Source organism: Rhinatrema bivittatum, chromosome 3, assembly GCF_901001135.1.
Source record: "Rhinatrema bivittatum chromosome 3, aRhiBiv1.1, whole genome shotgun sequence".
In the NCBI taxonomy this organism is placed as follows: Eukaryota; Metazoa; Chordata; class Amphibia; order Gymnophiona; family Rhinatrematidae; genus Rhinatrema; species Rhinatrema bivittatum.
The window spans coordinates 199,378,554-199,394,400 of NC_042617.1; the positions used below are offsets into that span (position 1 = coordinate 199,378,554).

General features: G+C 47.7%; 1 protein-coding gene across 1 annotated transcript in view; it reads left to right on the plus strand.

Moving 5' to 3' along the window:
- The window catches only part of TOMM20 (translocase of outer mitochondrial membrane 20), a 58,003-nt gene that overhangs the window by 16,657 nt on the left and 25,499 nt on the right, over positions 1–15,847 (plus strand). The window contains exon 2 of the mRNA XM_029594108.1: positions 15,434–15,480. Within this exon, the coding sequence (XP_029449968.1) occupies positions 15,434–15,480 (47 nt within the window). The remainder of the gene's footprint in view (positions 1–15,433; positions 15,481–15,847) is intronic.

A 15,847-nucleotide genomic window follows, 5' to 3' on the forward strand; every position in this document is an offset into this window, starting at 1 on the left:
CTTCTGTTCTTCTCTCATACACACACTCCCTCAAAGGCATTCTCTCGCATACACATACATACATAGGCTCCCTCTTTCATGAGCACACACAGGCTATCTTTCTCGTACACATGCACCCTCTCATGCACACTCCCTTTCTTTCTCTTGCACACATACACCCTCTCACATAGGCTCCCTCTCTCTCACACACACCCCTTCACTGTCTCATGCTCCCTCTGTCTCTCACACACACCCCTTTACTCTCTCTCATGCAGGCTCTTTCTCTTGCACACTCTACATCCCTGAACATAGGCACGCTCTCTCACACCCCTGAACATAGGCACGCTCTCTCTCACACACACACCCCTTCAGATGGGCTACCTCTCTCAACACACTCACATAAGCTCCAGATCACAGATACACAGGGCCTCTATCATCTTTAGCCATGAGCAGGATGGGCTTCGGTCGCAGCCCACCGGGGCCTTCATTATCTTCAGCTACAAGCAGGATGGACTCCACTTGCAGTCCTCCATTGCCTCCATCATCTTCAGCCATGAGAGGAATGGGCTCCACTTGCGGCCCACCAGGGCATCCACCATCTTCAGTCATGTGCGGGATGGACTCTGCTTGCAGCCCACCAGGGCCTTCATTATCTTCAGCTAAAAGCAGGATGGACTCAGCTCGCAGCCCTCCGTGGTCTCCATCATCTTCAGCCATGAGAAGAATGGGCTCTGCTCACGGCCCACCAGGGCTTCCACCATCTGCAGCCCATGCGTGGGATGGGCTCCATTTGCGGCCCATTGGGGCCTCCGTAATCTTCAGCATGAGCGGAATGAGTTCTGCTCACAGCCCACTGAGATCTCCAAATTCTGCGAGAAAGAAAGGCAATTCTGCACAGGAAGGAAATTTGTGCTTTCCTCAATAACATAGAATTTCCCCAAGAGTAAAATACAAAACTGCTTGATGTCCAGTCAGTCACCAGGACAGAGCTAACAACTAAAGAACTTATTAAGAAATAGAACAGCGAACAGAAGAAATATTTTAATTTGCAAACAGGTGAAATAAGGATTCATACTTTTAATATTATCCAGACAAATTTAATTTGCACTTGCTAGTGCTTGGGGATGTTCAGAATAGGTTATCCTGACAAGGATGTTTAGATCTAAGACAGAGCTTTGACACAGATCTGATTCCTCTGCACTTTCAGCCAAGACTGAGAACTATAGAAACATAGACGTGATGGCAGAAAAGGACCTGATGGTCCATCCTGTCTGCCCAGCAAGCTTATGGTAGTATCTGCTGCGCCGTGCAGGTTACACCCATGCTTATCAGTTTCCCAGTCCGTAAACATTGGGGCTCTCGTTGGCTGCTGTTTGAATGCAATTTCCCATTACCTCCATGCTTATCAATTTTCCAGACCGTAAAAGTCAGGGGCCTCGTTGGTTGCTGTTTAAATCCAATTCCCCATTATCCCTTGCTGATGAAGCAGAGAGCAGTGTTGGAATTGCATCAAAGTATCAGGCTTATTGGTTAATTGCCGCACTAGCAAGTTAACACCATGCATTCTTTTCTTCATTTCCATCCTTTTAGCTTTTAGGGATTCACAGTGTTTATCCCATGCCCCTTTGAATTATTTCACTGTTTTCATCTTCACCCCTTCTCCAGAAGGACATTCCAGGCATCCACTAGCCTCTCCTTGAAGAAATATTTCCTGATGGTTCTAAGTTGTTCTCCCTGGAGTTACATTTTATGACCCCTAGTTCTATGGATTTCTTTCCAATGAAAAAGCTTTGTTGAATGTGCGTCATTAAATCCTTTCAGGTATCTGAAGGTCTCTATCATATCTCCCCTGCACCTCCTCTCTTCCAGGGTTTACATATTCAGATCCTTCAGACCCCACATCATTTGGTTCGCTCTTCTCTGGACCGCCTCAGTCATGTCTTTGTCCCTTTTGAGATAGGGAATCCAGAACTGAATCCAGTACTCCAAGTGAGGCCTCACCAAGGACCTGTATAAGGGTATTATCACCTCCCCCCCCCCCCTTTTTTTTTTTTTTTTTTAACTGGTTATTCCTCTCTATACAGCCCAGCATTTTCCCGTTGATAGCAGGGCTGAATTAGCCATGCTGTCATGGGAACTGTCTATCAGGCCTGGGAGGCGGAGCTTCCAAAAAGAAATACAGAGCTTTGCTCAGTGCGGCTGTGCGTGAGTTCCTGCGCAGGAAAGAGATCTCTCCTCAGTCTGTTTCTTTCTGCGCGCGGGAACACACGCGGAGCTTCGCTTCTCCTCTCAAAGAGTTTACAACTTGTAAAAAAAAAAAAAAAAATGTCGAATAAATCGGCCCCAAGGCCGTCGGGCTTCAAGCCATGTAAATACGGAAAGATCATGTCCATCACCGATGGACATGATCGATGCTATAGATGCCTGGGCCTGGACCACAATCAACGCAACTGTGAGCATTGTGGCCGCATGCCCCCAGAGACAAAGAGCGCTAAAACTGGGACAACTTCGCGCTGTGGGCACTTCAGCTCTGCCATCTAAGTCGCACTCTTCTCCAGGCCCGTCGAAGCCTTCGGGCCCGAAGGTAAGACTAGCTTCATCCGTGGATGTACCGTCCTCCAGGCCTGGAGTCGACGAAAGGAGAACCCCATCAGGATCGATCGGGGTTGAGCAGAAGCTCCTCAAAACATCCCAAGCACAGGCATGAGAAACTTAAGCGACCACGGAGCCTCGGACGTTCAGGTGCATAGGATGCGTCGGGGTCTAGACCAGTTTCATCAACGCAGATACCGTCGACGCCTGCGCCGCTAAAGAAATCTACGACGCAGGACAGGAAACACGGCGCCGACCCAAACCAATGGTCGACGCACCTCCATCGACACACGGTGCAAGACCGAGGCATGCCGAGCAACCGACGCATGCGTCGACACACAACGCAAAGAAGACATACTCTTCGACGCACCGTCGAAGCATCACCCCCTCATTGAAGCAGAAATGCGGAGAATCCTTGCGGGGAACCCTCTGTGCCTACCTCCACACAGGAACCTTCTCCGGCAGGGCCTGATACTTCATAAAGATCCGTCTCGATTTTCACTTACGGTCTGGCCCTGTGTTTAAAAAAGGATTGGATAAGTTCTTGGAGGAGAAGTCCATTACCTGCTATTAATTAAGTTAACTTAGAGAATAGCCACTGCTATTATTAGCATGCTAGTAGCATGGGATCGACTTAGTTTTTGGGTAGTTGCTAGGTTCTTATGGCCTGGATTGGCCACTGTTGGAAACAAGAGGCTGGGCTTGATGGACCCTTGGTCTGACCCAATATGGCATGTTCTTAATCGCCTGAAGAAGCGCGTTTATTCAAAGGCCATGATTGACACCCTGCTCCGAGCGCGCAAGTTCTCCACATCCCTGTCATATATACGGATCTGGAGAGTATTCGAAGCCTGGTGTGAAGACTGAGGGATTCTTCCGCAGACAGCCAAGATTCCCATGATTCTGGAGTTCCTACAGGACGGCATGAAGAAGGGGTTGTCACTCAACTCTCTCAAGGTCCAAGTTGCCGCTCTGGTCTGCTTCAGAGCCGAAGTGGACGATATCAGACTATCACCCCATCCAGATGTGTCCCACTTCCTGAAAGGGGTTAAACAACTCCGACCACCCCTTATGTGGCCGGTACCTCTATGGAATCTCAACCTAGTATTAGAATTCCTAGCTGGGGCTGCCTTCAGACCAACACGCGGTCTATCTCTACTCCTCCTAACATTGAAGACAGTATTCTTTGTGGCAATATGTTCAGCTCGTCGCATCTCCGAACTACAGTCACTATCCTGTCGGGAACCGTTCCTTAGGTTCACGCCTGGAACCATACAACTGCACACTGTCCCCTCTTTCTTGCCGAAAGTGGTTTCACGTGAACCAAACCATCTCGCTACCATCTCCAGATGAACATAAGGACTCACGCCTTCTTCGCCATCTAAATGTCAGCAGCCTCCTAGTCCGATACCTGGAAAGATCGGAACCTGTTCGTAAAACGAGCCACCTGTTCGTTCTTCTCAGCGGGAAGAAACAAGGGGAAGCGGCCTCACAGGCGACCATAGCCTGCTGGATCAAAGAAGTAATCAAGGCAGCCTACGTAGAGGCAGGAATGCCCTTACCTGTACAGGTTAAGGCTCATTCAATGAGAGCCCATGCAGCCTCCTGGGCGGAAACCAAGCTGCTGTCGCCTGCCGAGATCTGTCAGGCGGCAACGTGGTCCTCCATACCCACCTTGTCCAGGTTCTACCGCCTGGATGTTCAGGCCTGGGAAGACACAGCCTTCGCAAGGGCAGTACTAAGTGGGCCACAGGCAGCCTCCCACCCTGTCCGGGAGTAGCTTTTGTACATCCCATTGGTCCTGAGTCTATCTGGCTGCACGCTAGGAAATGGAGAAATTACTTAATTGATAATTTCGTTTTCCTTCGTGTAGATAGATGGACTCAGCATCCCGCCCACGGCTGCCTAGAAAAAGGAGAACCTCGGATAGCAAACCTCAAGACTAAGCAAATGCGGGTAAGCCACTGCCTACAGCTAGTTCGACACCCACAGTTTGTCTGGTGTCGGCATTAATTGATTGAGTGCACTGGCGGTCTCCAATTTGGGAATTAGTTGAACCAGTTCAAGTTTTACTCAAGTTTAATCAAGTTATTTAAGCAAAGATATATCCACAATGGGGCGGATTTTAAGAGCCCTGCTCGCCTAAATCCGCCCAAATCCGGGTGGATTTAGGCGAGCAGGGCCCTGCGTGCCGGTGAGCCTATTTTACATAGGCCTACCGGCGCGCGCAGAGCCCCGGGATTCGCGTAAGTCCCGGGGTTTTCGGAGGGGGCGTGTCGGGGCGGGGCCGAAGCGCGCGGCGTTTTCGGGGCGTTCCCGGGGCGTTCCGGGGGCAGGCATGGGGCGTGGCTACGGCCCGGGGCGGTCCGGGGGCGTGGCCGCGCCCTCCAGACCCGTCTCCAGGTCGCGTCCCGGCGCGCTAGCGGCCCGCTGGCGCGCCTCCCTCCGGGAGGCGTAAATCCCCCAACAAAGGTAAGGATGGGGTTTAGACAGGGCTGGGCGGGTGGGTTAGGTAGGGGAAGGGAGGGGAAGGTGAGGGGAGGGGAGGGCAAAAGAAAGTTCCCTCCGAGGCCGCTCCGATTCGGAGCGGCCTCGGAGGGAACGGAGGTAGGCTGCGCGGCTCGGCGCGCGCCGGCTATACAGAATCCATAGCCTTGCGTGCGCCGATCCCGGATTTTAGCGGATACGCTAGGCTCCGCGCGTATCTACTAAAATCCAGCGTACTTTTGCTGGCGCCTGATGCGCCAGCAAAAGTAGGCCAAATCGCGCGGTTTGAAAATCTACCCCATTGGCTTTTCAAAGAGAATACAGAAGAGCTAAGCATGCTGCAGGGGTATATCTAGAGTGACATCAGCTTTGAAATCTGACTCCATCTGCTAGCAGAAGAGCACAATACCCATTGGTCCTGAGTCCATCTGTCTACACTAAGGAAAATGAAATTATCAGGTAAGTAATTTCTCCATTTGCAGAAAGCGAACACAATATATTTTAAAGAACATATATTTTAGCGAAAAAGAAATATATGAATAAGGTGAAATCTGTGGAATATAATCCAAAACCTCTTTATGGTGTGGTGAAATTTTTAGTCTGAAATCAACAGAAAAGTAAAGTGATTTTTGATGAGGTCCCAGAATGTGATACTTGGTTTTTTTTAGGGAAAACGTAGATTTATTAGTGGGAGACTTGGGTGACATTAAGATAGACTATGTAGAGGATGAGAAGGAGATGGCTTATAGTGGGAAGACAGATGTCAATATGAAGAGATATGATATGCTATCTCTCTTAGAAATGAAACAACTGATTGCTCAGATTAAGCCAACTAATTTTTGCCTTGATGCTTGTCCATCTTGGCTGTTTAAAGGATGTTTGGATAAAGAAATGGTATGTTTGCAGAAGTTGATTAATGAAGCTTTGAATTCGGGTACTGTGCCTATGTTATGTAAATCTGTGCTTGTGACCCAGAAAAATGAGAATTTGGATCCTAGATTATGTAGTAGTTATAGACCTATATCGAATCTCCCTTTTGTCACTGAAGTTCTGGAAAAAACTCTTACCAAGCAAATCTCAGAATATTTGGAATCGGCAGAACTTCTGGATCCAGCTCAGACTGGCTTTAGACGTGGCTGTAGTATGGAAACTTTATTAGTCTCACTAATGGATGATGACCTTCCTTTAGTGGATAAGGGTGAAAGAGCTTTGTTGGTAATTCTAGATCTTTCGTGCACGTTTGATTTGGTTGATCACCAATTGTTATTGAGGCGTTGTGAAGCTATAGGTATAAGGATACAGAGTTTTTTTTTATCTGGCAGAAGACATTTGGTGTCTTTCTAAGGTAATTCTGCTGCTGTTGAGGTTGGTTGCGTGGTGCCGCAGGGTTCATCTATTTCACAGATTTTGTTCAATATTTTTATGAGCAGAGTTGGTGATATTATTCGGAAGGCGGGTTTTTTTGCCATACATAAATGCAGATGTCCAGATTTCCTAGCGTCTGGACAGATGTACTCAGGACCAGTGGGTTTATGCTCCCCTGCCAACAGATGGAGACTGAGCAAGCTGACATCACAGTATACATAACCCTGCAGGGACCTCAGCCTGCCAGTATTTTCCTTCTCCAGTAGATGGTGGTCATGCATCTCCCTATGAGGATTGCTTTGAGATTTTCGAAACGAGAAATTTGAAATTCTAAATTCAGGAAAAGAAAGCCCCACTTTCCTGCAGTGCTACCTAAAGGTCCCTCCCCCAGCTGAGAATTCCTGAGGCGATTTTCCGTGGTCCCTCAGATTTTACCTGAATCAGAGACAATTAGAGGGAGTCCTCTGGTCTCCGTTCTCGGCGCGTCATGCCAATGTTCATTCCTGCTCCTGTTGGGGTTGGGGAACTGGGCAACCTGGTGGGTTGAGCGTCCCCTGGTGGGCTAGGCCCCGCACTTAAGATTATTCTTGCACGCCGCGTGGTAGGCCGCTGCAGCCGTCTGTGAGCGCTCTTGTGCGTATTCTGCTCTCTATAGGCCATCGCTGTGTGCGGTACGTCGGTTCTGCGCATGCGGTGCGCGCTCAGTTTTTGGGTACACTTTTTAGGCGCACAAATGTTTTTATGCACTTAACTTGGCTCACAGGTTGTGCGTGCGCCTTTCCATGCTTTCTTCTAGGCGCATTTTATTTTTGAGCGCGAGTTGATGACACACGTTTACCGCAGCAATGGCGCCAGTAAGCAAGAAGCCTAAGCGTCTTCATATTTGTGTTATCTGTCATATTAGGGTTTCTCAGCCTGACCTGGCTTTCTACCCTGTGTCAGCGCTGCTCAGACGGTCAGGGAAGTTGTCTTCCTCAGATTTTGCTAGGCCTGGCTCTTCCCATTTTGATGATGGGTTGGTCAAGGCCTTGACTGGGGGACACCAGATCTTGGTTCTCCCTTGACTAGCTCCTCTGCTGGCAAGGGCAGTTCTGAAGGACAAGCTCCAGTTCCTTCTGGGCTTGATCTGGACCTGGCTGCTTTTTCTTGGGTGGAATTTTTTTCAAGGCTTACAAGCCTTTCTTCAGGTGCAGTCCTCCGCTTCCCCCATTTCTGTGCAGTTGGACCCTCAGCCGGTGGCTCCTCTCTCTTCCAGTCCTATGCTTAAGCGCTGGGGCTCACCTGTGCTCCCTGTGGGTGTCCCTGACAGGAATCCAGATGGCACTGATGAGGTTGATCCAGATTCCCTGGAAGATGGGGAAATTCCTCCAGGGCTCGAACCGTATGAAATCATGTTACGGTTCTTTCTGTTTGCTTTTTGATCGCCACAGCACACTGGACTGACGTTGATGCCCAAATCTCTTTCCTGGGTGGTAACTCCTAAGATAGAACCTAACATTGTGTAACTACATCAAGGGTTATTTTTCCCTATATGCATCACTTTGCACTTGTCCACGTTAAACTTCATCTGCCATTTGGATGCCCAATCTTCCAATCTCACAAGGTCCTCCTGTAATTCATCACAAGCTGCTTGAGATTTAACTACTCTGCATAATTTTGTGTCATCCGCAAATTTGATCACCTCACTCGTACTCCTTTCCAGATCATTTATAAATATATTAAAAAGCACCGGTTCAAGTACAGATCCCTGAGGCACTCCACTGTTTACCTTTTTCCGCTGTGAAACCTGACCATTTAATCCTGCTCTCTGTTTCTTGTCTTTTAACCAATTTGCAATCCACAAAAGGACAAGGACATCGCCTCCTATCCCATGACTTTTTAGTTTTCTTAGAAGCCTCTCATGAGGGACTTTGTCAAATGCCTTCTGGAAATCCAAATATACCACATCTACCTTTGTCCACATGTTTATTCACCCCTTCAAAAAAATGTAGGAGATCACTATTTCCAAATAGCCCCACCACTTCACAAGATTCATTATTTATTGCTCGCTCCATTCACATTATCTCTGGTACTGATGTAGTTGTTATCAGTTTATTGGTCTTTTACGTTAAATCGTATGCTTTTCTTTTTTTTTTTTATGTATAATCTGTTTTTATTTATAGGTCACAATAAGCATCAAAATGCAATGTACAGAATAGCAGCGGTATTCCACTGCAACAAAATGAATGAGATAATCAAAGAACAACAAACAGGAACACAGTAATCAAACATAGCATGTCCCTCAAATAGAAACTGCATAAGAAAATGAACTCGAGTAGACCAATAAGTTAAAAAACATATTATATCAAGAAACCAAATGAGTCCCAATGCCCCCCCTCCCCCTCCCCTCTCCCCACCCCACACTGGTATTGCTACGTACAAAAACTGTGGTACACTTGTACAAATGAAACAAAAAAAAAAAAAAAAAAAAAAAAAAAGGGGGGCATCAGCTACGGGCCAAGGAGCACTTCAAGACTGCACCTGGGGCTGTCGAAGAGGAGTGGTGTCATCCATCCATCTCTGGAAGGGGCCCCAAATCGCTTGAAAAGAAGGTAAACGATTCTGGTGCACCGCAGTTAGCCTACCCATTTGGCTTAACAAGAAGAGACGATGTTGTACCGCTGCTAAGGCAGGGGTCTGAATCTGTCTCCAGTGGACAGCCAACTCTGTCCGTGCTGCAATAAAAATTTGTAAAAGCAGTTTCTGCGTGGTCGTTTTTTGTTCTGGCACAGGTACCCCTAATAGCACATGCCATGGCTGTATCGCACAGGACACAATTAAGAACTGTGAGATCCATTGAAACAGGCCTTGCCAATAGGTCTGAGCACGGGGACAGGACCACCATACATGGAGATATGTGCCCTGCACCCCGCAGCCTCTCCAACAGGTATCGGGGATATGAGGGTAAAATCTATGTAAGGCTAGTGGTGTATAGTGCCAACGATAGAGCATTTTGTAACAGTTCTCTTGTACACCTGCTGAGATAGAACATTTGCCAGCTAAAATATAAATATGATCCCAATCCCGATCATCCAAACTTCCCGGGAAATCTAAGTCCCATAGTGCTCTATATTTGTGAACCACCTGAGATATATTTGTAAACATGATATAAATTTTAGAGATGATCCCCCTGAGAACAGAAGCATGCTGGCACAGAGTCTCAAATAGGGTATTCTTAACCCTCAGGAAGCCCTTTCGCAAGTTAGTGTGTATGAAGGAGGAGATTCTGGCATAAACTAAGAAGTCCAAGGTCCTCCCAGGGTGCAGATCGCTGAGTTGGTGTCGAGAGAAAAGCTTGCCCCGTTGCAACATTTGCCCCAAGCATAGAATTCCCGACTCCCGCCACCGTCGAAGACCCACAGAGCCCTCTGATATAGGTACAACCGTATTGGTAAATAAGTGGGTCAGGAGGGAGAATTGCTCAGGACCCACCAGCTTTGTTTGCCAAATATGCCAGATCTTCATGGTAGTGCGCAGAGCAAAAGGAAAATACTCAAACCTACCCCACATAGTGGCTGGCTGCCATGGTAGTGCCGCAATAGGGAAGGCCCCCAGCAACCCCTGCTCAAACCTCACCCACTGAGGAACATCTCTAGTTCCGTGCAAGGCCACCAAAGCTCGCAACTGGGCCGCTGAGTAATACCATAGTAAATTAGGTAAATGGAGACCCCCCCTGTCCCTAGGTAGGTACAAGACAGACCTCGCCACCCGTGGCGGACGTTTCCTCCAGATGAAGCCACATAATAACTGTTGCCACTGTTTAAGCTGAGCAGAGGGTATACGAATAGGGATAGTAGTAAAAAAATAAAGAAACCGTGGAAGGACATTCATTTTTAAAATGGCCAACCGACCCATCCAGGTGAATATCTGACGGTCCCAGCGCCGCAGATTTTCCCGAATATTAGCCACCAACGGAACATAATTGAGATCATATAATTGGTTAACATGGGGACCGATCTTAACCCCTAGATATTTCAAACAGGAGGAGGCCCACAGGAAAGGCAATTGTGTTTTAAGGGCCGTGGCCTCTACAGGCGTAAGCGTTAAATTGAGGATTTCTGACTTATCATAATTGATGCGCATCCCGGATACCGCCGAGAATTCCCGCAGCTCATCCATCACTCCCTGCAATGACTTCTCTGGCTCAGAGAGGGTTAGCATAACGTCATCCGCAAAAAGTGATATCTTGGAATGAACGTTACCTCCCCAGATCCCAGTGATGTTCTCTGCCGCACGTATCCGAATCGCAAAGGGCTCCAGGAACAGTGCAAAGAGGAGGGGCGACAGCGGGCAACCCTGCCGCGTTCCCCTCTGTATAGCAAAGGGAGGACCATAACCACCGTTAACCTTGACCCTAGCCAAAGGAGCCTCATAAAGCTTTCGTATCCAACTCAAAAAAGGAACCCCAAAGCCCATCCGGCCCAGTACTTTAAACAGAAATCCCCAATGGACTAAGTCAAACGCTTTTTCTGCGTCTAACGCCAAAAGTACTGCTGGGATTTTCTGTTGATGCACCAAGTCGACGATGTCAACTATCCGCCGGACGTTGTCCGCTGCCAGACGGCCTGGGACAAATCCCACTTGGTCATTGTGGATGAGCTCAGGAAGGACTCCATTAAGTCTGGCCGCCAAAACCCTGGCCAGTATTTTCAAGTCAATATTGATTAGGGAAATGGGTCGATAGGAACTACATTTAGTGGGGTCCCTTCCTGGTTTTGCCAACACTGTAATGCCAGCAGTATTAGAGTCGGCTGTGAAAGTTTTACCCTCGAGAAGGGAGTTAAAGGCCCTAGTGAGAGGTTCAGCAAGTTGCGAAGCGAATTTACGATAGTACACTCCGGTAAAGCCATCTAAGCCAGGTGCCTTGCCAGGTTTAAGTAACTTGATGGCAGCTAAGATTTCCTCTACAGCTAGCGGTTTTTCTAAATGATGTTGCCACCGCTCACTAAGGATCGGTAACTGTACCGTTTTTAAGTAATCGTCTATATCCTCCTCTCTAATATGGGAATCCTGCGTATACAAGGTAGAGTAAAAATCAGTGAAAGCCTTCCTTATTTCCGCTGACACTGTGGTCACAGCCCCTGGAGCCCCCTGTATCTTAGGGATAATCGTCCGGGATTGCGCCGCTTTTAACTGCCGGGCTAAGTACCGACCCGCCTTGTTCCCCCCCTCGTAAAATTGATGTTTGAGAAGCGTCAATTGATGACTTATAGCAGTATCATCTAACGCTCTCAATTTGTCCTTGAGGGCCAGTATGCGCCGATAGGTGGCCGCAGATCGTGTTTGACTGTGAATTTGGGTCAGATTGGTCAACTCCCGTAGCCAGACTGTCCGATTATGCTCCCGCTCCCGGTTACAGTGAGCAGCCCGGGCAATGCACTCCCCCCTGACCACCGTTTTTGAGCATTCCCACACCACCAACGGGGACATGCCCTCTGTTTGGTTGGTCGAAAAATAGTCTTTCAGTGTCGAGTCCAATTGGGCTATAAAGTCAGTGTCCTTGAGCAAGCAGTCATTGAGACGCCATGGTCTAAGCCCCCTGTCCCGGTCCCTAAAATTACACAGCATCCAAATCGGTGCATGATCCGACCAAGTTATGTTATCAATGTCAGCCTGTGTTACCGAATTCTGTAACGTCTTGGACATAAAAAAACAATCTATGCGGGTGTATGTACTATGAACAGGAGAATAAAAAGTATAAGCCCTGGACCTCGGGTAACGGGCCCTCCAAACATCCACTAGACTCCAGTCTTCCATAAGCTCACCCCAACAGTGTCGGGTTTGGGGATCAGAAACCTTCCCTGAACTGGAGTCTAACTTGGGAGCCTGGACAAAGTTAAAGTCACCCCCAATGATAAGTTCTCCTTCTACCTGGTTATGTAGGATGTCACGAAGCTCCTGGAGAAATTGAGTCTTAAGGGTATTAGGAAAGTAAACATTAACCAGGGTAATGACTTGCTGACCCACACGTATCTTAACCAATACAAATCGCCCCTGAGTGTCACAGATATGAAACAGTTCCTCATGCGCAAAAGTGGACGCAAAAAGTATACCCACTCCTGCGTATTTAGAGGATTTTGTGCTCGCCGCCCACAACCCCTCCGGATACTGTGGGAAATGCAATAATTTTTGATGATGTTTCCTAACATGCGTTTCCTGTAGAAAAACAATACCCGCCCCTTGACGGAGTAATTCCCTCTGTAATAATTGTCGCTTACGCGGTGTATTCAACCCCTTAACGTTAAGGGATACTATTTTAGTCGCCATTGATCCTCCAAAGGAGGGGAGATCTGCCACCCCCCTCCGGCACCTCACACCAGGCAGCCCAAAAGCTTGATGCCTTCCCCACAGTAGCAAGCGCGTCCCCTGGCCTCCGGCCTGCACCTCCCACAGACGTAGCCATACCACCCATTGCAAAGAAACAAGAAATACCAGCGTGTCCCCCAGAAAATCCAATAGTATCCCCTTCCCTCACGGAGGGATACTCCACCATTGGAGGTCTGTTGCGGTGCATGCGAAGCGAACCCCACCCCCCACTATTTCCCCTCCCGCCCAATGAACCATAAACAATAGATATTCATAAAGAAGACCTGAACACAACATTAACTCAGTCAAAGCACAACTCGTGTCCTGTAAACTGGGCAACAGCAAAGCCCGTAATAACCACCGAAAAGTCCCTTCAATCCTCGTGTCTCAGCGGCATGCGCTGGAGCCGCTCATATACGAGGTGAAAGACTGCCAACCTTCCCGACAGAGGGAAAAAAGAAATGTCAACCCTTGTCTGGAGCAGCAGCCCCCTGCAGCCCAGGTTGTCTCCGCAGTCGCCGTCCTCCTTTCTCCGCCCTCTGCCATCTGGGCATCTCGTCCCTCCGAGGTAGCGGTATCTTCTCATTTGAACGTTGAAAATGTACTGGCAGCTGAGCCTTGGCAAAGATTCCTGGTGCGTCCTCCAGAGAAGTGATTTTATAACTCACACCCTGGACAAGAAAAGAAAGTCCAAAGGGATATGTCCATCGGTAGCGAATATTCCCCTCTCGTAGCTGCGCAGTGACCTCCCGCAGTTCAAATCTTTTCTTCAGTGTGACTGGGGAAAGGTCCTGAAATATGGAGATACGATGATTTTGCCAATTGATTTCTTTCATATTCCTGGCCGCATTATAAATCCTTTCCTTAAGAGGGAAGCTAGTAAAGCACAGCACGAGGTCCCTCGGCTTCTGATCCACTCTGGGACCCAGCGCTCTGTGTGCCCGCTCGAACTGGATAGCAACTCCACTGGCTTCTGTCGGTACCTCCCCCTCAGGTAATTGCTTAAGAATATGAGTGCAAATTTGTACGGCTGTTTCTGCTGCCCCGGCATATTCTGGAAGCTCTGGCACCCCTCTAATACGTAGATTATTGCGCCGGCTTCTGTTTTCAAGGTCCTCTACTTTGTTTTGCAGGAACACTAAGTCTGACGAGCAAGTTGTTTGTCGGGAGATGAGGGAGTTAATAGATTCCCCATGACTGTCCAGCCGGGTTTCAGCCTCATCTACCCTATTCCCCAGGGCAGCCAGGTCCTCTTTTAAATCTGCCATGGACGCCATGAGGGTAGCACTGTGCTGCTGCAAATCGGCCTTAAGTTCCAGGAACCAGTTTCTGGCCTCAGAACGCGTGAGAGCGTCCTGGGAGCCATGCTGTGGGGTCTGCTGACTTAATTCCTCGGGCAGCTCGGTGTCCGCTCCCGGATCGCAACTTTCACGGCCCTCTGCCCCGGCGCCGGCGCCATCTTGCCCCACTTCGCCCGACAACGTTTCGTACGAAAAGCGCCGCAAATCAGAGATTTTTCGTTTGCTTGCCATCGCGGGGGACGTCTCGGAGGTATCACTAACAAGAAGATGTTTTTCGCCGAAGCAATTAGTCAAAGAACAGCGAGGTGTTTGGTCTTTTGGCGGGAGGGTTCGCGGAGCTCAGCAGTCACCCGTGCACATGCATTCGCCGCGAACAGCGCCCCTTCAAATCGTATGCTTTTCTGAAGAGCCATGTTTTCATTTCACACTTGAAAACTTTCAAATATAAAATTTCAGATACCTGACAGGTATTAATGATGCACAAACTTCCAACCTTTTCCATGAAAAAGGAAACAGTAGAACTAGGGGTCACAGTACGAAACTAAGGGAGACAACAGAGAATCAATATTAGGAAATATTTCTTCATTGTGAGGGTGATGAATACCTGTAATGCCTTCCCAGAAGAGGTGGTGAAGATGACAACGGTAAACTAATTCAAAAGGGCATGGGACAAACTTCACCATAGAGGCTTGGAAGTGAAGAAAGGGGGTGATGAAACATTTCAGCATGGGGGTAACCCATGCTGGGTAACCAGCATGGAGCCACAGTTACTATCCTTAATTGAACGCATGGGGGTAATTGAATGGAATTTGCTGTGTAGGCTGGATTGACCATTTGGTCTTTATCTGCAGTCATTATGTTGTTGTTATGAGTGTCCCATCCCATAATGGTAACATCACACATGATGGCCAATGGATGTCATTTTCTGTCTTGTGGGCTGGCAGAACTGATGTTGCTGCGCAGCCCACACATTTGCACCTGTGGCCAAATGTGACTTGTAGTTTTCCAACTCATAATGTCAGGCATTTTTACCAGTGCCCTAGGATTCAGTAAGAGCTCTACTTGAAACAGAGGTAGGCATTTCTTAAACAAATCAAACAAGTAAACATCATAATATACTGTTTAAAAAAAAAAAAAAAAAAAAAAAAGGCGGAGGTTCGTTTTAGATGTTATCCAAAGTATGTAAAATAGTCTTTCATGATATTTGTGTGCTACTACACACCAACTTAATATATAATATATATATTTTTTTGTTTCTTCTTGAATGGTAATTGGAGGTTTTTTAAATTTTTGTTACTCCTAAGAACTGAGGCTAGTAATTGAATAGATTATAAATTTTAAAACTGGTTTATTTTCATTTACAGGAAGGCAAAAACAAAAGCTCGCCAAAGAGAGAGCAGGGTTGTCCAAGGTGAGTGTGGTTTCTGTTGCAAATGTGTATATACCCGGTATGCGGGTGTACTAATACAGTGTGCAGCAAAGGAAGTATAAACAGTTCCATGCACGTCCCAAAAAGGATTATTGTGCTTCTGGAATGCTGAGGGATGCCAGTTCTCATGGTCCACATACAGGTAAATGTTCAGGATATTTGCATTAAATATTTACAAGGTATATAGAGCACGTTGAATTTATGGTTAACTTATGCAGGGCATGAATTTTTAGCAATTGAATATTCAGACCTAGCGAGTGGTGTGTGAGTATCATCTCTTCCTGCAGCCTATTTATCTGCTCACATGCTAATAACCAATATATCACAGAAGGAAGCAGGAGCACCAGCA